The sequence below is a fragment of the Marmota marmota genome, unplaced genomic scaffold (assembly GCF_001458135.2).
Source record: "Marmota marmota marmota unplaced genomic scaffold, marMar, whole genome shotgun sequence".
NCBI lineage: Eukaryota > Metazoa > Chordata > Mammalia > Rodentia > Sciuridae > Marmota > Marmota marmota.
Window position 1 is genome coordinate 32280146 of NW_026000240.1, and position 22786 is coordinate 32302931.

At 33.7% G+C, this 22786-nt stretch overlaps 1 protein-coding gene across 5 annotated transcripts in view; it reads left to right on the top strand.

Moving 5' to 3' along the window:
• Pik3r4 (phosphoinositide-3-kinase regulatory subunit 4) overlaps positions 1 to 22786 on the top strand; it is a 79799-nt gene that overhangs the window by 35236 nt on the left and 21777 nt on the right. For all 5 annotated transcript variants that reach the window (XM_048794214.1, XM_015487069.2, XM_048794217.1 and 2 more), the window contains 4 exons: positions 6088 to 6289; positions 8157 to 8347; positions 9341 to 9551; positions 11942 to 12107. In XM_048794214.1, coding sequence (XP_048650171.1) covers positions 6088 to 6289; positions 8157 to 8347; positions 9341 to 9551; positions 11942 to 12107 — 770 coding nt within the window. The remainder of the gene's footprint in view (positions 1 to 6087; positions 6290 to 8156; positions 8348 to 9340; positions 9552 to 11941; positions 12108 to 22786) is intronic.

The window sequence follows — 22786 nt, forward strand, 5'->3', positions numbered from 1 at the left end:
GTATATTTGTCATTTAGGCCTTCATTTGAGTGGACAAAAGAGGAAAAATAAACCTGTTTTATGTTGTTTCTGGTGATAATAACATTAGAAGATTCATAGCATTAGAAGATTCATAAACATTAGAAGACTATACTCTGTTCAAGGGACAGGCATTGCTAGTAGAAGGGAGAGCAGGATCTTCTGGGATCCTCAGAAGAAACAACAGCAGAGCAACACTAGCTTCCATTTTTGGGAAGACCTGCTGTAGTTGTGCTTTTCATATTTTGTGACCTAAAAACAAACTTGAACAACTTATTATCCCTGTATTATAGATGAAGAAACTGAGACACAAAGTAGTTAACTTGCCTGTGTTTGCGCAGTACAATAAGTTTCAAAATTGGCATTGGAACCTAAACCTGTCCAACTCCAAAGCACATGCTCCTACACTATTCCATGTTGTCTCTCATATAAGATAATCAGAACAGAAAGCTAAGATTGAGAAGCAAGCTTGGGTTTTGTACAGACTTTAGGATGAAATTCATGTGTAGATCATGTCCTCCAGCCCCTTGCAGGACTTTTTTTTTTTAAACTTCATCCTTTTTGGTATCTATACTACCTAAATTTCTTAGGATTACTAGCAGAGGCTTAGAGCCATGGGAGCCATGGGAGCCCTTGGAGATAGGAATTGAATTATTGTTCCTAATGTCAAGGCTGTACAGATAATTTTTTTCAGCTTTTGCAAGCAGTAGCTCTATTCATAGTTTTGTTTTTATTTTGTTTTAACTTGGGGTTTAACAGTTTTTTGGACAGCTGTGTACTTAAAGTATATATGGGTAACATAGGCTTTTCTATCCTTGCATTGTTCCTATAGGAAAATATGTTCAGAGTTCCAGTTAATAGACTTAAAATACTTAAAATACACTTCTGGAACATCATTCTTATGGGAGTTGGACTCCAGATTTTCAGTAGGACTTACCATCAGGAGATGACACATGGCAGGGCTGATTTTAGTTAGAGCTCATCTACAAGAGCTTCCGGTTTTATTTGTATCCATTTAATCAGGTGCTAATAAAGAATTCAGAGTGATTTCATTGCTTGTGTAAGAAAATGAAATTTTTAACTTTTTAATGGATTTTTAATTTTAGTAAATTTGAGCAATATAAATACAAACATAGAATTGAAAAAGTATAAGAAGATATGTGATAAAATGTAAGTTTTCCTCCATTCCCTGACCCTCAGCCATCAGTTTCTTTCTCTGTTGATGTGAATTTTATGTGTTGGGTGCTGAATACCTTTATATAGTGTTGAGTTTGTTCTCTCATACAATCACTGGGAATTAGTTTCATCCTTTTAAAAACCTTACTTTTAAGCTTTGTTAGGCCAGGTTTAGAGCAAGCTTTAGTTGGCCAGGTTAGCCCAGCTACTGACAGTCTTTGTGAGCACGATGCTCTGTGTATATTATATTCTTTCACTTCTGGCTGCTGAGAACATGGACTATTCCCAGCCCTGTGTTCTAGGAATCATTTGGCCTACTGTTCTTTCCTGTTGCTCTTTTTCTTCTCAGGTATCTTCATCACACACATATAGTTTTTGAAGCTCTCGCTCTGGGCAGATCCCTCTTCATTTCTCTGCCCCACAAATTTTAGCTTTTGTGGCGTTCTTGAAGTCTGACCTGTCTCTTGAACCAGATGTTTTGTACTCTTAATTTCTTTTCCAGAGCCATGGCCTGGAAACACTCCAGGTAGTATTCTGGAACAGTAATGGGACTCACCTTTATCTTGGAGATGCAGCCCTATTTTCCCATGCTTGAAAAATGTTGTTTCATATTTTTGTCCAGTTTTAAAGTTGTTTAAAGTGAGAAAGTAAATCTGGTCCCTGTTACTCCATCATGACTAGAAGCAGAAGTCTGTGGGTTGTTTATGGGCTTGTAGTAGTATTGCTCTGTAACTTGGGCTTAATCTCAGGTAGAACAAACTCTCTTGGCTTTATTTCTTATTCAAGATTGTCTTAGCTCTCCTTGGTCCTTTACATTTTCATATACATTTTCCATATGATATTTCATATCAGCTCTGTTGGTATATTGTTGATATTTCATTGAATTTATAGGAAAAAATTAACGTCTTGGCAGTATTGATTTTTTTCAGTTCCTAAACATGGTATATGTTTTCATATTACTAGGTCTTTTTTAATTGGTCTCAGTAATGATGTATGTCTTATTTTGCAGAGTTTTATACATATTTTATTATAAATCTTTGGGTGTTTGATTTTTTTAAACTGGTATTTTTTTGTTTACAGTTGGCATATGAAAAATTTTTTATACAGACCTTATATCCAGCAAACTCATAAAACTTATTAGTTCTAATAGTTTGCTTATGTATTTCTTTTGAGTGTAACTTCTTAGTCACATAGTGTGTGAATATTCATTTTTTCCAGTTTAATGATTTTATTTGCCTTCTTTAAGTCACTGAGGAGATCTTTAATAGTATTAAACAGAATTGATGATAGTAGACATCCATGTTTCTCATCTCAGAGGGAAAGCTCTCAACATTATGTCAGTTAATGTGATTTTGCTACTGATTTAACTTTTAAAATTATTTGTTTGTTTATTTGCTTATTTATTTGGTACTGGAAATTGAACTGTCATGCTCTCCTACTGAGCAATACCCTAGCCCTTCTTTAAAATTTTGAGATGGGTGTTGCTGCATTGCTGAGGCTAACCTCAAACTTGCAATCTTCCTGCCTCAGCCTCCAGGTCACTGGGATTATAGGCATGCACCACCATGACATGTTTTTTTGTTTTTTGTTTTATCTGTTTGGGTACCTGGGATTGAACCCAGGGTTTCTTAACTACTGAGCCATATCCCCAGTCCTTTATTAATTTTTTTTTTTTTAATTTTGAGACAAGGTCTTTTTAAATTGCTTAGGACCTTGCTAAGTTGCTGAGGCTACCTTTGAACTTGCAAACTTCCTGCCTCAGCCTCCCAAGTCACTGTGTCAAATGTCTTTTTTAAATATACTAAGATTATTGTATGGGTTTTCTCTTGTATTAATGTGCTAATATTTGGAATAAACATAATTGTGTCATTGTGTGTGTGTGTGTGTGTGTGTATGACTTTATTATACAAATCATAAATAATAACTATATAATCTATAATTTTGTAAAATGTTTTCATGTATATTGGATTTACTTTGCTGATACTTTATTAAGTATTTGTATATTTAGGGTCATGGACAACTTTATCCTATAGTTTTCCTTTCTTGAAATATTCTCTTCCCTCCCTCTAGTATTGGGGTTTGAATTCTGGGGTGCTCTGCCACTGAGCTTTATCCCCAGCCCTTTTTATTTATTAATTTGAGATGGGTTCTTGTTGAGAGCCACAGCCGAAGGGGCCCCAGCAAACTTCCAGCTGCCAGCTGATGATTGGCTGATTGGCTCCTCTGCGGTGATGCTCATTGGGCTGTTTCCCCGCCCTTTCAGACTACAGAGCTGCTCATTGGGGGACTTTTTTTGGCTCCGCCCATGCGACCCAGCCAATCGGCCTCAAGAGCAGGAGGAGTGGGGGAGGTGGAGAGGCTTGTGAGAAGCGGGTGGTGGCAGTTGGGCTCTGAGGGTTTTTCCTGAGGAGCTGTGTGGTGTGGTGTGTGGTTCTAAAAATAAAGTTCGTTTCTTTTGACAAGTGGCTCCTGAATTGTGCCCAGCCAGACTGCGGCAGGTTCTTGCTAAGTTGAACGGGCTGACCGCAAACTTGATTTCCTCTTCCCTCAGCCACCTGAGTTGCTGGGATTATGCTGTGTGCCATTGTATCTGCCTCTTTCTTGAAATATTCTTGTCTGCCGCTTCCCTCTCCTCTCCCAATGGTGCATTACTAACATTTTTCATTAAGATATAAATCACATACCATGCTTTTATGGTACACAATTCCTTGGTGTTTTAGTGTATTCACACAGTTGTGCAACCATCACCACTGTTAAATTCCAGAATATTTTCATCATCCCCAAAAGAAACCCCATGCCCATTAATCCTCATTCCACATTCTCCCCTCCCACTCTGCCCCTGAGAACCATTAATCTGCTTTCTGTCTCTATGGATTTAATTATTCTGGACATTTCACATATGATCATACAACATTTGGTGTTTATGTCTGGCTTGTTTCAGTGGTCTTAATGTTTTCAAAGTTCCTCTATATTGTCACATGTATCAGTACTTCATTTCTTTTTATGGTCCTACCTTTTGTTGACTAAAACACAGACTGACAAAAAGAGTAGAACTCACTATACCTGTAAGCTTGTCCTCTTGACCAGAATTTTAGGAGGAGAAGTGAAAAGAAACTAGAATGGTGGGTTAATACTGGTTAAAAATTGGTCAAGGATTCCTTTATGATTATTATGCTTAAATATAATCTTATCCCATAATCTTAACTTTCTGTCCTTTCTAGGATTGGTTTGTGTCACACTGTGCAAATGAATTGTGAATATTGCTTTAAACCATAGTGGGATTGTAGCTAGAGGCCTTAGGGAAACTGACGTTTTATTACATGATGTATTTTATTTTATTTATTTGTATAATAAAGATGTACTATGGAATTCTGTGGATGGTTGGAAAGAAGAAAATGCAGAATGGCCACATTTACCTGAATATTTAACTTGTTTATTGAATTAATTATTTAGATGATTAGTGTTTCTTGTCTGCCCCTTTCTTAATATCTTTGGTGGATTAGTGCATTAAAATTTCCCTATAACCTTACAATGTGGTTGTAGGTAATTATCTGTACTTATAAAGATACAGAGAAATAGAGAAATTTCCAAAAATGTTACATTTGCAGATTAATGGTACTAGAATTTGAATGCAGGCATTCTGACCATAGCTATTATGTAGGATGGTCCTGGGTATGATGCTAGCATTAGTAGTTCAGCCAGAATTTCTGTCACTTCCTAATGTAGAATGCTTTAGATAGATATCAGAATGCCTTCACCTACAGTCTTTCTCTCTCTCTTTTTTTTTGTTCTGGGGATTGAACTCAAGGGCACTCAACCACTAAGCCACATCCCCAGCCCTAGTTTTGTATTTTACTTAGAGTCAAGGTTCTCATTTAGGGTGCTAAGCACCTTACCATTGCTGAGGCTGGCTTTGAACTTTCAATCCTCATGACTCAGCCCCCTGAGCCACTGGGATTACAGGTGTGTGCCACTGCGCCTGGCTCATTTAGTATTCTCAACACAAACAGGAGCAAGGTTGAAGTGATACACTTTCTTTTGCTTCATATTGTATGTTCATAATTTTTGTTTAGATAATAAATGTTTGTTTATTCAACAGTTACAATTTTAAAGATTTACTGGACATCAAACTTTATGTAAAGTTCTTTGAAAATGTCAAGGATGAATTTTTTGTTTTTTGTTTTAGTTATACATGACAATAGAATACTATGACATAATTATAAAAGCATGGAATATAATTTGTTCTAATTCAATTTCCAATATTTCTTCTTCCCCTCCCTTCCTCCCACCGCCTATTTTCTTCCCTCTACTCAACTGATTTTTTTTTTTTTTTAATTAGTGCCTTGTGGAAGTACAGGATGGTGAGATTCACTATGGTATATTCATATATATACATAGGAGGGTTAGGTCAGATTCATTTCACTGACTTTATCTCATTCGTCCCACCTTCCTTTCATTCTCCTTTGTCTATTCCTTCTGATATTTCTTCTTTTCTTTTTCTTTTTTTTAGTCCCCCTGCCCTTTATTTTGGATTAGCTTCACATATCAGAGAAAACATTTGACACTTGAATTTTGGAGACAGGCTTATTTTACTTAGCATAGTTTCCAGTTCCATCAAGGATGAATTATATTTGCTGCCATTTAGGAAGAAAGCTAAAATATAAATTATGATACAAAGTAGACAGTGCCCTAAAAGAGAGTTGTGGGAGATTCCAGTAGAGATATATTATTCATTATTAATAGTTGTTTCTCTTTTGTTTTCTTACATCATTTCATGATTCTGATTCTTTTTATATTAAATTGGGTCATTCTTGCTTCCTTTGTTAGTCATTCTGAGTCCTGTTGTTACGACTTTTGAAAATAACTTGAAATGTATGGTTTTATTTGGTTTAGGGAATGACAGAGGAAGAGGAAGACAAACTTCTGGCACTGAAAGACTTCATGATGAAATCTAATAGAGCAAAAGCAAATATAATAGACCAGAGCCATCTTCATGATAGTAGTCAGAAAGGTGTAATTGACTTGGCAGCTTTAGGGATAACTGGGAGACAAGTTGATCTTGTTAAAACCAAACAAGAACCAGATGACAAACGGGGTTAGTACATTTGTTTATGTTTGTCTTACTACTTTATCTTGTTATTATATAAGAGTTGTTTTTAGCTAATTAATAATAGAATAAAAGCCCCATTTTCCAGATAGAGAGCTTTCAAATGCAGTAACTCCATTATTTAGTAGGGAGATGCTGGGGAGGAAACAAGAGGAAATGAACTCACAGTTAAAAGATTAAGTGACCTGTCCAATCACAGTAGGGCCTTCCAAAGTTATACTTTTATAAAGTAATGTTGCCTCTGTGGAAGTGTGTGATTGAAGGTGAAATTCTATTTTTTAATCCTTTAACCACCAATTTACAGCCAGTAGTCTATGTAAAAAGAAGTAAAGTTTTCTACTTTGTTATTAGTAAGTGATGCCCAGTGAATTTAAAAGGATAGCTTTGTTATTAACAATGAAATAAAAAGAGTAGAGACCAGAGAATCCTTAGTCATTTGAAGTTTTTAAGTTTGGAACTTACAGATCTTGATGACATTGACATTGATTGTATGAAGTTTGTAAGATTTTGTGCATATTCATTTCACTGATACATTGACTACCAAGTACATGCCTTTAAAATTTCTTCTGTTCTAGTATCAGATTTTGAGGATAGCAAATGAATTATATTGAAATGAAACTCTAGTTGCCAAATTTAGGATGAAGTATTTGTATCTTAATGATTTACATCCATAATGTATAAATAACTCATAAAAATTAATAAGAAAGCAAGTACCCCAAAACAAAAAGGGTGAAAGATTTAAGCAGACTAGTGATAGAACTGAAAGGCAAACATATGAAATGGTAAATAATAAAGTACATGCAGATTAAAACAGTGAGATGCTCCTTTCTTCCTGTGTAATTGGCGTAGACCAATGATACCCCAGTGTTAGCAAAATTATAGGGAAGTAAGCATTTTCATACACTGTTGAAATTATAAATTGAATATATTCTTATTAGAAGGCATTTTAATGTTAGCTGCCGTAATTTAAAATGTCTTTCCTATTTGACTTGTTTTCAGTTCTGAAAACTTATCCTAAGAAATATTGACAGGCATGTGAAGAAACATATATAAATAGGACTGTTCATAGAGAAAGAAAAAGGACGTAATATAAATATCTGTTAATAGAGGAAATGGTTAAGTTAATTTTCAAGGCATTTAGTTAAGGAGGAGAAAAGGCATGTTTTCCAACAGTATGTATTCTGTTTTTACTAAATAATATGGATAGTATATTTTTAAACTATAAAGTATCTGAGGTCCTGTTAGGACTTTGCATCAGGATATTGGAATTCTGGGGAGCAATTCACAATATACTTTGGTAATGCTAGAACTTTGTGTTACTTAATATATTTTTTATAGTTGGATAAAGATAAAAATAAAGGATTTCTCATCTGTAGACAGGAGCTAGCTACATAGCAATTGATTTTTTAATTTCTTCCCTTTTTTTTGTTTATATTTCCCATGTAACTGATATGGGAGTAGAGAGGGCATGTACTGCATTGTGGTCAGTGACATGAAAAAGTTGTTTTTATTATTGTTTCTTTAGATAAAGTAGTTACTTTGAAACTGAGCTAGCTTTGGGAAACTAGAAATAGTTAGGACTAATTATTCACAATCTTGGAAGCTCATTTGTTCCATCTGTTCTGGAGATGAAGGGAGATTTAATGAGTTGAAACATATATCCGAGTGAAGTGGAGATCCAAAAGAACAGATAGGATATGAAGTCCCCGAGTGAAGTGGAGATCCAAAAGAACAGATAGGATATGAAGTCCATTGCTGCCTTCCTTCCAAAATAAAAGGAGGGGTGTATAGTAAAAACCTATTTTGGTTTTAAAGGCCACCTTCAGACAAAACTATTATGAATATATTTTCATAGCTAGAAAACATGTAAAACAAGACTCAAATGTAAATGAGGAATGGAAAAGCATGTTTGGATCACTGGAACCAGCGAACATCCCACAAACCCTGCCTAAAGGAAGTGACCAGGAGCTGATTCAGACTGGGAAGCCTCCAGGACGATCTGAGTCCTCTGCAGGCATTTGTGTCCCTTTGTCAACTTCTCCACAGGTACCTGTCACCTAGGTAGAAGTTTTGGTTATTTCTTTGAATTCAGTTTTGCTGTTTTGGATGTTTAAAGTCTGTGTACTTTACTGGAAAAATCAATGTGGTGGGCTGTAGTTGTAGCTCAGTGGTAGAGAGCTTGCCTAGCATGTGTGAGGCACTGAGTTCGAGCCTCAGCACCACATAAAAATAGATAATAAAAAAGATATTGTCCATCTACAACTAAAAAAATAAAAAGAAAATCAATGTGGTGACTTGTCCTGTAGGGAGGACTTACTTCTTTCTAAGATGGGTTCACTAATTTTAAGCCAAGGAGGAATCTAGTTAGTAAAATCATCAAAAAGTTCTCATTTAAGAGTTGTTGACAGAGGGGCTAGGGATGTGTCTCATGGTAGAATGCTTGCCTAGCTTGCATGAGGCCCTGGGTTTAATTCCCGGCACTGAAAAAATAAATGAACATAAAAGATGTTATGAACTGTGATTACAGTTAGGCTACAGTTAACCTTTTAAATCTTTTTTAATTCTCTAGTATAACATAGTAGTAAGAATACTTCTGGGAAGAAGTCCCAAATTTTCTGTGTGTGATACATGTGATAATTTTTATATATGTCTAATTAGTTTGTAATATAAAGTAACTCTTCCCTAGTCAATCATATTTTAAGTGAAAAATATCCATTGAAACAGACTGATAAATTGAAATTCCATATCTTATTTTAACTTAGATTACTAAAAATTTTTGTGTAATGTTATTTTTGTGCTATAATATGTTTTAATGTAATGGAGAGGTTTAGAAATATAGCATTTTAAAACAAAAAGAAATGTAGCATTTGTAGTTAACTGTAGGTTTTCATTGAAAAAATGTATTTAAATGGATTTTAAAATTGGTATATTAGCAAGAATAAGAAGTTGGTATACACATTTATAGAACATTGGTCCATTTTTATCATCACATATACTTGACTTAGGACATAAATACGTATAATTCTATTTATTTTGCAGGTTTCAGAAGTAACAAATGTCCAAAATAAAAAACCAGTAATACAGGTTTTAAGTAGTACAGTTTTACCATCGACCTACCAGATTCGGATCACAACTTGTAAGACTGAACTTCAGCAGCTCATACAACAAAAGCGGGAACAGTGCAATGCTGAGAGGATAGCTAAGCAGATGATGGAAAATGCTGAATGGGAGAGTAAACCACCACCACCTGGTAAAAGTTCCAGCCTGGGTGCCTAATCTTAGAATGTAATGGAGGAAGCTGATACAGGTTGAGTGTCCCTAATCTGAAAATCCAAAATCTTAAACTCAGATTTTGGATTTTGGATCATTTCTTCTCATGAATTTTTCATGGGAGATGCTCACATATACTTCCAAAATCTGAAACACTTCTACTCCCAAGCATTTCAGATAAAAGATATTTAACATATACTTTATCAGACAACATGTACTTTATACTTGACAAAGAAAGTAAGGGTAAAGCTATCACTTGGGAAACCCAGAGAAATAAGCAATTAGTAGAAATCTTAAAGTCATTATTTGTGGGGTTTGGATCTTTTTAGCTCTGAGTACAAACTGGCAGTGTCATATTTTTGGCCAGTCAATAATTTAGCTCAATTGCGTTTCATTTTCCCTATTTATAGTACCAGGTTTTTACCTTCCTAGTTTCATGCTGCTTTCTCATTGAATGTCAGGCTTTTTGGAGTAAACTGCTTTTGAATTCTGGAGAGTTTAACATTTTCATCTACTAATATTCTACAAGAAAAAGGTATAATATTTAGAAAATTGTTTTCAAAAGAAAACATATAGACCCCCCACTTAGCAATTATTAACATTCATATTTTGGGAAAATACTTCCTATATTCTGAGTTCTAAAAGAAATTTAGAAATAAGATGAAAATGTGGCTCAGCCATGTTAACAGTCATGCCCCATTATAATGTGGCAGAGTTACTCTTCATTATTTGATTTGTAGATTTAAAAAATGATTTTCTGAATTTACATCTTAATAAAAATTTAATTGGAAAACTCTCAGAAGAAATGCATAGTATGCTTATGTGTAGACTTTTAAAAATTATGAATTCTTACAAGCTTTTGATGTGGATCAGGGAAGATTCTGGTTGAGGTTAGTGATTTAAAGATTTAGAAAATAAAATTTTTAATTGGTAAACATCATCTCTAGTCATAAATATTCTAATTAAAATAAGTATCCTGGAATATTTAACCTATTTCTGTGATGTAAGTCAATATTATTTACCAGCCCAGCTAAAAAACGGAAAAAAGACCATAAACAATTTACTTTTGTGATATAATCTGTCTTTATACTTAAATGGAGTTAAGTTGTACATTTTATTTGGTAACCAGAGAAAATGTGTCAAATTTTGTGGCTTAAGAAATGTACAGTGACTGTTGTGTTGGGATCTTAGTTTTTTCTTTCCACACCTGAGCGGTTGTGTGAAATTGATTTTCTCTAGAGGGAAATGTTCATCCTAGGCTGGCAAGTTATCTAGACTTTATTACCAAGTGTTTTTTTGGTTACTTTCAAATTTAGTTATATTCTTCTTAAAAATCACATTCACCTGTTCCCACACAAGTGACCATTGAGGTTCAAGGGGAAAACATTTTGGTTTTTTATCTTAGATTACATCAGATTTGGCAATAGTCTTGGTTTCATTTTTGTTTCTTGGTGAAAAGAAATGATTTCTAAAATAACATTGTTGTCACTTAGGCATGTTGTTGACACTCCGTACAGTATGATCTTCAGCTTAGCTTTCTGTTTTATTTTAAAATAAATAATATTGAATATTATGGAATGTTATATTTGATACAAAAAATGGTTAATGATCAAACATTGAAGATAGTCATGCAAGGAGGGACCTATGCTAGGTACTGCAAGTGTTTCAGAATGGTAAGACATGGTTTCTAGCCTCAGGGAATTTATAGTTTGGTAGACAAAATTAATCAACCCCAAAGGAATATATAAATAATGTAGAAAGTTATAGATGTCATGAAGTAAGTACTGTAAAGTCCATAAACATTTTGAGGCTATAATTTATAATATTATTTATATTTACGTGTTTATATCATAGAATACAAGATTGCAGGTGGAGAGGGAATCAGCCAGCATTGGGATATTTACTGTACTGTAGGGACAGTGCTGGACTCCGAAATATATCTTGTTTATTCATATTTCTACCCTTTGGGTTAAGTAATACGCCTCTCATTTTACATTTGAGGAAATTAAAAGTTCAATGAGTTTTAAGTAGCCGAAGGTCACACAGTTAAGGTATGGTGGAGCGAAGTTTTTGAGACTTTGATGCTCAGGCCACTTCTTCTCCTGTGCCTCCTATGCTCTAGGCTAAGAAAATCATTTCCCCATGTTACTGGATCAGAATTCAGTGCTTTTAGGAGTAGTAAATGACTGTTGTGCCCTCTCAGATTCTGGAAAATGACTATCTGTCATAGTTCAGTAGACCACTCTGTATTGGCTAGCTATCAGTACTCTTTAAGTTCTTAAGCTGATTCTTGGTCATTATAGCTCAGAGTAAGGGTAAAATTGTGTTTGTAAACTACAATTTAAGTTATACTCCTTTGCTTTTTCTTAGGGTGGCGTCCTAAAGGGCTACTAGTTGCACATCTTCATGAGCACAAATCTGCTGTGAATCGAATTAGAGTCTCTGATGAACACTCACTTTTTGCAACATGTTCAAATGATGGCACAGTGAAAATCTGGAACAGTCAGAAAATGGAGGGGAAGACCACTACTACTAGGTAACCATATGATCAGGAAAGATCAGTTTATTCATTCAAATCAATAGATACTTATTGAGTGTTTACTCTATAATTAGCACTGTTTTAGGAGCCAGGGCTATGTCATTGCTAGATGGGCAAAAATCATACTTCTGTGAGGTTTACCTTCTAGTGAAAGATGACAGTCAGTAAAAAATATAAATAAGTGAAAATATTGTGTTAGATGGTTAAAAAAATGTTATGGAGGAAAAATATAGTAGGAAAGGGAAAAGGGAATGTGATAGGGGTGGGATAGATAGAATTTTAAATAAATTGCCAGAGAATGCCTCACAGAGAAAAAATGACATTAGAGGAAAGCCTTGAAAAAAGTAAGGGGAAGAGCTATGAGGATAACTTGGGGAAAAATGTTCTAAGCAGAGGAAACAGTGATTTCTGTGGGCCTGAGGGAGAAACATTTGGGGTGTGTGCGAGATAGCAGAAAGGCATGTGTAGCTGAAATAGAGCAAGGAAGAGGAAGAGGTGGTGGGTGAGGCCAAATTAAATAGGGTCTTGCAGGCTGTTGTAAATGTTGTAAGCAGAGGGAAGACATGATCTATGTTAGATGTCAGCACATTTACTCTGACTGTTGTGTTAAGAATGGATTGGTGTAGGGACTGGGGTTGTAGCTCAGCGGTAGAGTGCTCGCCTCGCATGTGCAAGACCCTGGGTTTGATCCTCTGCACCACATAAAAATAAATAAAATAAAGGTATTCTGTCCAACTATAGGGGGGGGAAAAAAAAGAATGGATTGGTGTATATATACAATGGAATATTTTTTCTTTTTATTTATTTCTTACATACATGACAATAGTGGAATGCATTACATTCATAATTATCGATTCACAGCACAATTTTTCGTAACTCTGTATAAAAAGTATATTCACGCCAAATTATGCCATTATATATGAGCTCTCTCTCTCTTTTTTTGCATTACAATTCTTAATACACCTTTATACTACAATTTATCATATCTCTCTATATAAGGTATGTTGACACCAAATTCACATCTTCATACATGTATTTTTGGAATATTACTCAACCATAAAGAAGAATGAAATTATGGCATTTGCCACTAAATGGTTGGAAATAAAGAATATCATGCTAAATGAAATAAACCAGTCCCCAAAAACCAAAGGCACAGTGTTCTCTCTGATATGTAGATGCGAACCCACAACAAGGAAAGGGAAGATTAGAGGTTCACAAAAGAGAATGAAGGGAAGGGAGGGGGGATGACAATAGGAAAGACAGTATAATGAATTGGACATGTCTTTCCTATCCTCATATATAAATACACTACTAATGTAACTCCATATCATGTACAACCACAATAATGTGATCCTAATTGGAACAAGTTATACACTTTCTATGTATAATATTTCAAAATATACTCTACTGTCATATATAAAAGAATAGATTGAAGAAGGGCAGTATAAAAGCAGTTAGGCGTCTATATATTAGTAAAGCAGAAGAAGGTAGCCTGGGTCAGGGTAGTAGCAGTGTAGCTAGTAGGAAATTCAGATTCAGATTCTGAATATTTTTGAGTGGTAGAGCTGTCACAGTTTGCTGAAGAGATTAGATGGTGTATGCAAGAGAGAAGTAAAAAACTGATGGAATGGCCAGTTAGGAAAACAAATACTGTACCATTGTTCCACTGCTATAGACAAGGAGATAATTTATGACTTGAAATTCTTAAGACTAAATATGTACAATATAATTTAGATACATATGATTATTGTAATTATTTTAGATTTGTACAACTTTATAGTTATATACCTCCTTGTTTTACAGTCTGTCTCCACTCACTTCTCCCTCTGTCTGTGTCTTAAGTTCCACTGTATTCTTATTTGTTTTTTGCATAGTTTGTTCCCAAAAGAAAGCTACTAGAAATCAGAATTGAATTGTGTCTACATTAAAAGGATGTGGGGAATCTCTGGTGTTTTTGTAATCAGTTCATTGACCGTAATTAATCATAAAATCAACAAACAACAAAATATCCTTGATAATTAAAATAGTTTTAAAATTTTATTTCTTATGTACCATCCTGATAAAATTTTGTGCTGATTGGGTGTTTTTAAAAAAGAATTCTGTGTTTTTGCACTATGATTTAATTTTTATATGTATTATATCTTGGTCAGAACATAAATTAAAAGTCAATAAAAGAATCCTTAAATCTATTTAGCATTTTAAAATTAACATTTTATTATGAAATTATCAAACTTAGAAGAAAAGTTGAAAGTATTTCATGGTACTTGCCACTCAAATTCTTTAGTTAATAATTTTACTGTATTTGTTGTGTCTTTTACCTGTTCATCTACCTCTTATAAGTCCTGTTTTTTTTTTGGTGCTGGGAATTAACCCCAGGGCCTCAATGCATGTCAAGCATGCACTTTACCACAGAGCTACACTTTTATTTTTATGATTTCAGTGCATTGCAGGCATTAGTATATGCCCTCTAAAAACTTCAGTATGTATATTATTAATGAGAATTTAATATTTATGTGTATTTTTCTGATATGAAATATATATACAATAGTATATAATATGATATAATGTATATACAATAGTATATATATACTTAATAAAGTATACAGATCTTAAGTGAACCATTTCATGAATTCACACAAACACATATATGTCTACAACTGCACCCCTCTCAAGATACAGACTGTAACCATCATACCAGGATGTTCCCTTATGTCTTCTCCCATTAAATCCCTTCATGTAACAATTCTTCTACTTTTTTTCCCCAATCACTATTAGCATTTTGATTAACATGTTAAACACTTACTCTGATAATTGTTTTCCAGATGGTTCTTTGCTATTATCATCAGTTATGTTAATTGTCCCTTTTATTAGGAGGATAAGTTTAATTAACATAAGTAAATTTCTCAAAAATGAACTTGGAATCATGTTTACATTACAAAAACACTTCTTAATTTCCAAATGATTTTCATCAGAATCATGCCTTCTGTATCCGAGTGTCATATGTTAGGCAGTAGTATTCCAGTGTCAACATTTCAGACAGTTGGTATCTCCAAAATTTTGGCAATTAAGCCTACTTTATAGTCTTTGGGAAGTTTGTACTGTGATTAGGAGATGGATCTCTTCTGCAAACAGTTGTTCTCTTACTTTGATGTAACACTTGCTGTCTTGTTTGTGAATGCACTGTGCCTTGTTTTGGAAGGGCTACATCCAAGTTCCAGGGTAGAGAAGAGGGCAAGGGAACAGAATGTATTACTTTCACCAGATGCCTTCATGGACTCCTGAGGGAGGAGGATGCAATCATTATTGCCATAGCCAAACAGGGAGCAGCCGTGGTAGAAAAGACTGGTGAAACTAGTGTACTTTTTTGTTACTAGTATGTTATGACTACTGATACGCCTCCTAGCGTGGAGGGGAGTGCATTGTGTTGGCTAACTCCTCATTCCCAGCCCTAACTTTTTCATTGAATTACGATTGTTTATTTATACTACTTGGATCTTAGTTCTGTCCTTATTTGAGTTGAACTTTCAGTTTGTTTTGTAGGGACTAATTCTTGAAAAATTGCTATTCTTTAAAAATTTGCACAGATTTTTCAACAGATTTTTTAGTATTCTAAATTATATTTTCCATGTATTTTTCTTGTACTATCTTATCTCTGGCTCATTTTAGCTTCTCAGTTTAAGGGGCGATTGATGAATTTGGTAATTATTGACATTGAAGTTATGCTACAATATTTAAGTGGAGTTTTGACAGAGTAAAGAGTTAGAACAATATAAAGGGTGCACAAGGAAGATGTCAATGTTAGGGTTAGGGTCACATATATTGGAGTCATTGATAGTATTGGAAGCCAAAGTTTTTGAGTGGTATGGCTACTCTGAAGGGAAGAGTAATGAGGCTTGAACTTCAGAAAATTGAATTTTTGGGTTAGGAACAGAGGGGCCAGAAAAGAAGAGAGAAGAAGTCATTTGTGTTACATCATGAACTACATCAGAAGAGAAAATTTTAAGAAATGGACTCTTAGGCCTCTCTCAAATGCAATAGAAAAGCTAAGTGGCATAACATCCTAGTAAGAATATCTAGGTCTTCTTACATGGTGCCCCCGGTGGAATACAATTGATGACATCTTCCTTGGAGGGCTTTTGGACAACATACATGATACTTCTTTATGATGTACACATCCCAAGGAAATGTAAGTATAAACCCAGATGTTAGTTTTAAGACTGTTAGACTGCCTACTTTTAATAGTAAAAAACTAGAAACAAACTAAAGGTTCAGCAGTGGGGATAAAATGGGGCAAGTAAGTGATGATGCATCTGTAAAACTGATATGGGAATAAAATATTTGGTATGAAAGATATTGAAATATTATATAAAAAAATTAAAAGTATTTGAAGTTTCTGTTTCTGGAATGGTAGAAAGGATCTTCAAATATTGCTCCTCCATAAAAGCAATGAGAACACTGGCAAAAAGTGGAGAAAGTCAGTTTTCTTAGAACTCTGGAAATGAAGTCTCACAATCCCAAGAGTGTTTAACCAAGAAAAATAATAAGAACAGTGAGCCATGTGGTGTTTAGCTTAATTTCACCCCCCTCTACCCAACTTTGTGGTAGCCTTGAAAACAAATAGTTTCATAACTATGGTTGCCATGGAAAGTAGCCCCTTCATATTCACTTGAGGGCTCACAATGGCTTTGGAACTCTCCAAAAGCCTCATCCCCAGATAATTGTTGCTATTTAGCTTCTTTGTTGTGTGAAAAGCCCCCTTTTGACTTCTCTCACACCTGTTGTTTGAGAAAAACCTCTTCACAGGGCATTTGTTGAAAATAATCTGCATTGCCAGGCATGGTAGCACATTGATGTAATCCTAGTGACTCAGGAGGCTTGGACAGTAGGACTGCAAGTTCGAGGCCAGCCTCAGCAATGTAGCAAGACCCTCAACAATTTACTGAGACCTTGTCTCAAAATGAAAGATAAAAAAGACTGGGATCTAGCATAGAACTCAGTGGTAAAGCACTCCTGGATTCAATCCCCAATACCAAAGGGGAGATAAAAAAGAGATAAAACAGAAAATAATTAGCAATGGCAGTGACCTAAGGTAGCATTACTCAATGGACATAACAAGAGGCTGACAAAAAGTCAGTAAGTAAGATGTCCCTAGGGGTCTTTGAAAAGTTTTGATATATTCTTGGCCATATGTATGTGCAGGGTTGCAAACATGCCTAGGAGATAATTAAAAAGACTAAATTCTCACCTCTGGTTGACTTTGAAATTCAGGAAATAAGGCAGGAAATGAAGGCTAATATAGAGTTGTAAAACATTTCATGGGTTGTAGAAGATGAGCCCAGACACAAAACTCTCACTTAATGGCTCAAGGCATTTAAGGCAATGCCTATTCAGTTATTAGACAACCATTAAGCTTACTGAACAGTGACCTCATTATTCACACTATGAAGAATACAAACTTTACAAAATTAACCCAAAGAACATCATTAAACAGAAAACAATGGAATCATTATGTTAATTTTGAATGTCTAATTTGAATAAAATAATTAGAAACCATGTAAAGAAGCAGGAAGGATAAAATATACATAGGAAAAAAAGGTAATCAGTGCAAACTTGTATCTCAATATTCCCAGACATTGGATTTGCTAGACATAGACTTTAAATAAACTGTTATAATTATATTCAAAGAACTAAAAGAAACCTTGTTTATGTTTAAAGAATTAAAAGGGGGGTTGGGAATGTAGCATGTACTAGAGCACTTGCTTACCACGCACTGGGCCCTGAGTTTCATTTTCAGCATTGTAAGGAGTAAAGTTGGAAAATAAAAAAGGAGAATATGAAAACAATATCTTGCTAAAAGATAGTATCAATAAAAAGAAATGGTAAGTAACCAAGTATAAATTCTGGAGTTGAAAAGTATAATAAATAAAATAGAAACTTCATTGGGCAGGCTCTACCATGGATTTCATCTGACAGGAGAAAAAAATTCAGAGCATTTGAAGATAAAACAATTGACATTGTCCAGCCAGAGTTACAAAGAAAAGGACAAATGAACAGAGCCTTAAAAACTTGTAGAGCACCATCAGTCATTCCAGTGTGTACATAGTTAACAGTTGTCGCTTGGTCTCTGTGGGGGATTAGTTTCTGGACCTTCTGTGGATACCAAAGGCCGCAGATGCTCAAGTCATTTATATAAAATGGCATAGGATTTGCATATACATTGTCATGTCCTCCTATATATCTTAAATCATCTCTAGATTTACTTATATCTAATATGATGTATAGGCTATATAATAAGTAGATTCTATATTGTTTAGGAAATAATGACAAGAAAAAATGTATATGCTCAATGTAGACATAGGTTATTTTTTTCCTGAATAATTTTTATTATGATCGGTTGGATCCACAAATGTAGAACCCATGGATACAGACTATTCTGTTGATATCTGTTAGATCAGATTGGTTTGTAGTGTTGTTTAAGTCTTCTGTTTCCTTGTTCATTTTATGCCTACGTGTTCTATCCGAAGTCAGGTATTAAAGTCTCCCACTGTTATGGTCAAATTGTCTGTTTTTACTGACTATATTTGAAGTACTAGCTGAAAACTCCCCAAATCTGATAGAAAACATGAATGTGTATATCTAATAATTCAGTGAACTTCAAGTAGGATAAAATGAAAGGAGATCTACTATCCGGACACATCATAAGCACCTATTTGAAAGACAGAGAATCTTGAAAGCAGTAAGAGAAAAGTGTCTCATTGCCTCCAAAAGATTAACAAATGATTTTTCACAGAAGTGACAAAGGCCAGAAGTCAGTGAATGTGGATGACATATTTAGAATGTTAAAAGGAAGACTGTCTGTCAGTAATAAATATCTAGTAAAGTTGTCCTTCAGAAACAAAGGAGAAATGAAGATACTTCAAGATAAATTGAAAACAAGAAATTTATTGCTAGCATATTTTCCCTACAAGAAATACTAAAAGGAGTCCTTGGTACTGAAATGGAAGGACATGAGATAGTAACTTGAATTCTTATGAAGAAATAAAGGGAAATAGTAAAGGTAAACAGAAGTAAATATAAAGAAAGTATGAATTACATATAAGGTATGATTTACATCTGACATTTTGCTTTGTCTTTGTCTTATGTGTTTTTGTTTCTATTTTTTTAAATTTGCTATATGCTTTTAAAAGACAGTTTCATAAAGAGATAATTATAAGCCTAGGTCAATGAATTTATAACACAGCTATATACGCCCAATACTGTATGATGATAGTTAAACAGAGGAGTAAACATTGGAGCAAAATTTTTCTGTATTAATATTAAATTGGTTTTTAATCTGGTTGTTTTAAGATGTTAATTGTATTTCTCAGGGCAGTTACTTAAAATAACTTAAAAAACTTTCAGTAAAATTAAAAAACATAAAAAACAAATGTTGTGCTAGAAAATGTCTATTTACTGCAAAAGAAGGTAATAATGGAAAAATAGAAGAACAAAAGCAAATAAGACACAGAAAATAAATAGCAAAATGTCAGATGTAAATCATACCTTATGTGTGATCACACTAAATATAATCAAAAGGCAGAGTTGGTAGAAATGATGAAAAAACCTTCAATTATATGCTGTGTACAAGAGACACATCTTAGATTTAGAAGGCACGAGTAGGTTGAAAGTAAGAATTGAAAAAGATACATCATGCAAATAGTACTTAAAAGAGAGGTGAAGTGTCTATATTAATGTCTGATAAAATAAATTTAAGATAAAAATTGATCTTAGTGAAAAATAAGGATATTTTATAATGATAAAAGCATCAGTGTATCAAGAAGACATAATCATGAAATATATGCATCTAAAAATATAGGCCCAGGGTACATAAAGCAAAAACTGACAGAATTGAATAAAAGAAGGCAATTTAATCATAATTGGTTAATAGTGGAAGACCCACTTTCAATATGGATAGGACAACTAGATATAAAATCATCCAGGAAATAGAACACTTGAATATCATTACAAATTGATTGGACCTAACAGACATCAATAGAATGCTGCACCTAAGAGCAGAATATAAATTATTCTGAAGTGTACATGGAATATTTTCCAGATCAAATTATAAATTATTCCATAAAAAAACCCTCAGTTAATTTAAAAGGACTGAAAGCATAGAAAATATGTTCTGCAAACACAGTGGAAGGACATTACATAGCATTAATAGAGAGGAAGTTGGGAAATTCATAAATATGTGGAGATTAAACAATATATAGTTGAGTACCAAGGGGTTCAGAGGGAAATTAGAAAATGCTTTGAGATAATGAAAATGAAGACACAGGATACCAAAATTTAGGGAATGCAGCTAAAGGAGTACTTAGAAAGAGATTTATAGCTATAAACATCTACATTAAAAACAAAGAAAAATCTCAATAACTTAGCCTTAATTCATTAAGTTCCAAATTTTCAATTCTGCCAATATTTCAGTGAAATTGATACAAGTACATTAGAAAAGGTTGAAATAATCTAAAATGTATATGTATATATATAATGTCAACATTATTATATCACTATATAATTACATTATATACTATTATATACCACGTATAATGCGATATACTATATTTATATTGTTATAGGTTTTCAAAACCTAGACAATGGGACAAAATGGTTTAGGAAACTAGCAAAGGAAGAGTAGACCTAAAGTAAGTGGAAAGAAGGAAAAAGACTAAAGAGGAAAAAAACAAAAAATATTTATGAAATAGAGAATAGAAAAACAAAAGAAGCTGGTTCACTGTAAAGATAGCAAAATTGGCAAATCTTAATGACAGTTACCAGTTACAGAAAGAGAAAGGACTTATTACTAAAATCAGGAATGAAACAGATATTACTATAGACTTAACAAATAAAAAAGAATATACTATGAGGGTATACTATAAATGTATACTGAGAAATTAGATAGCTGAATGAATTGGATAAGTTTCTAGAAAGACACAAACCTCTGAAAATAATTCCAGAAGAATTAAAAAATCTGAATAGAATTGTAGTGATCAACAAATTAAGTTAGTAATCAAACCCTACTGCAACAGTCCAGGCTGAGATGGCTTCAATGTGAATTATTATATCAAATACTTAAAAAATTATTGTCGATCTTCCAAAAAGGGAGCAGTTTTATATATATATATATATATATGAGGGAGCAGTTTTAAACTCATTCTTTGAGGCAGACAATATTACAACCAAATATGTCCCAAGAAACTACAGATCTATGCCATAATTAACATAAGTGTAAAAATCCTCATCAAAATGCTAGTAAACTGAATTCAAAATATAAAAAGGATTATAAGCCATAACCAAGTACAGTTCAACATGAAAATCAATCAGTGAACATATCATATGAATAGAATAAAAGGTAAAGATCATGTGATCATCTCAGCAGACTTTTAGGATGCATTTGACAAAATCCAAATGTTTTTATGATTAAGGTCAACTCAGTAAGCTAGTCATAGGAGACAAAGACCATCTACGAAAGCCCCACGGTTAACATTGTAGTTAATTGTGAAAGACCAAATGCTTTCTCTCTCAAGATGAGGCACAACACAAGAACATTCATTCTTGCCAATTTCACTGAGTAATGTATTAGAGGATCTTGCCAGTGCATTTAGGCAAGGCAAGGAAATTAAAAGTACACTGATTACAAAGGAAGAAGTAAGACCATTTCTATTAGTAACATGATCTGGTGTATAGAAAATCTTAAGTAATAATTCTTTAAAAAGTTAGAACTAGTAAATGAGTTCAACAAAGTGGCAGAATACAAGATCAATATACAAAAATCAATTGTATTTCTGTGCATTAGCAATGAATATTCCAAATATGAAATTAAGAAAATAATTCCAATTACAATAACATAAAAAGAATAAGATTTCTAGAAATAAACACAAAAGTATAATACTTCTACACTGAAAAAATGCAAAAGATTATTGAAAACAAAGATTCAAATAAATGGAAAGAAATCCCATGTTCATAAAATAGAATAAACATTGTTGAGGTAGTTTATTGCCCCAAAATTAATGTATAGATTCAGTGGCATTTCTGTGAAAATTCTACCTGCTGCTTCTTTTTGTTGTAAAAATTGAGTTGGTTCTTTAAATTCATAAGGAACGCTAAGGGGCACAGAATAGCCAAATTAATCTTAGAGAGAAAGAGGACCAAATTGGAGGACTCACACTTCCAGATTTAAAATTTGCTACAAAGCTGTAATTATCAAGACAGTGTGGTAGTGGCATAGAGTAGATATATAGATTAGTGGAATAGATTGATCATAACAGATCTCTGTCATGTAAAACACATTTATGGTCATTATTTTTTGACAAAGGTGCCAGGATGTTTTAGTGGGGAAGAATAGCCCTTTTAATGAATGATGCTGTGATTACAGGGTAGTTACATGCATAAGAATGAATTTCCACAGAATCATTCAAAATGAATCATCAACCTAAACGTAAGAAATGAAATTGTAAAACTTTTAGAAGAAAACTTAGGCATGTAACTCTTTATTACCATAGATTAGATAAGGATCTGAGCTATAACTTCAACATACAAGTGATTTTAAAAAATGGAACTTTATCAATAATATAAACCTTTGTGCTTCAAAGGACACTATCAAGAAAGTGAAAGATAATCCACAGAAAAGGAGAAAT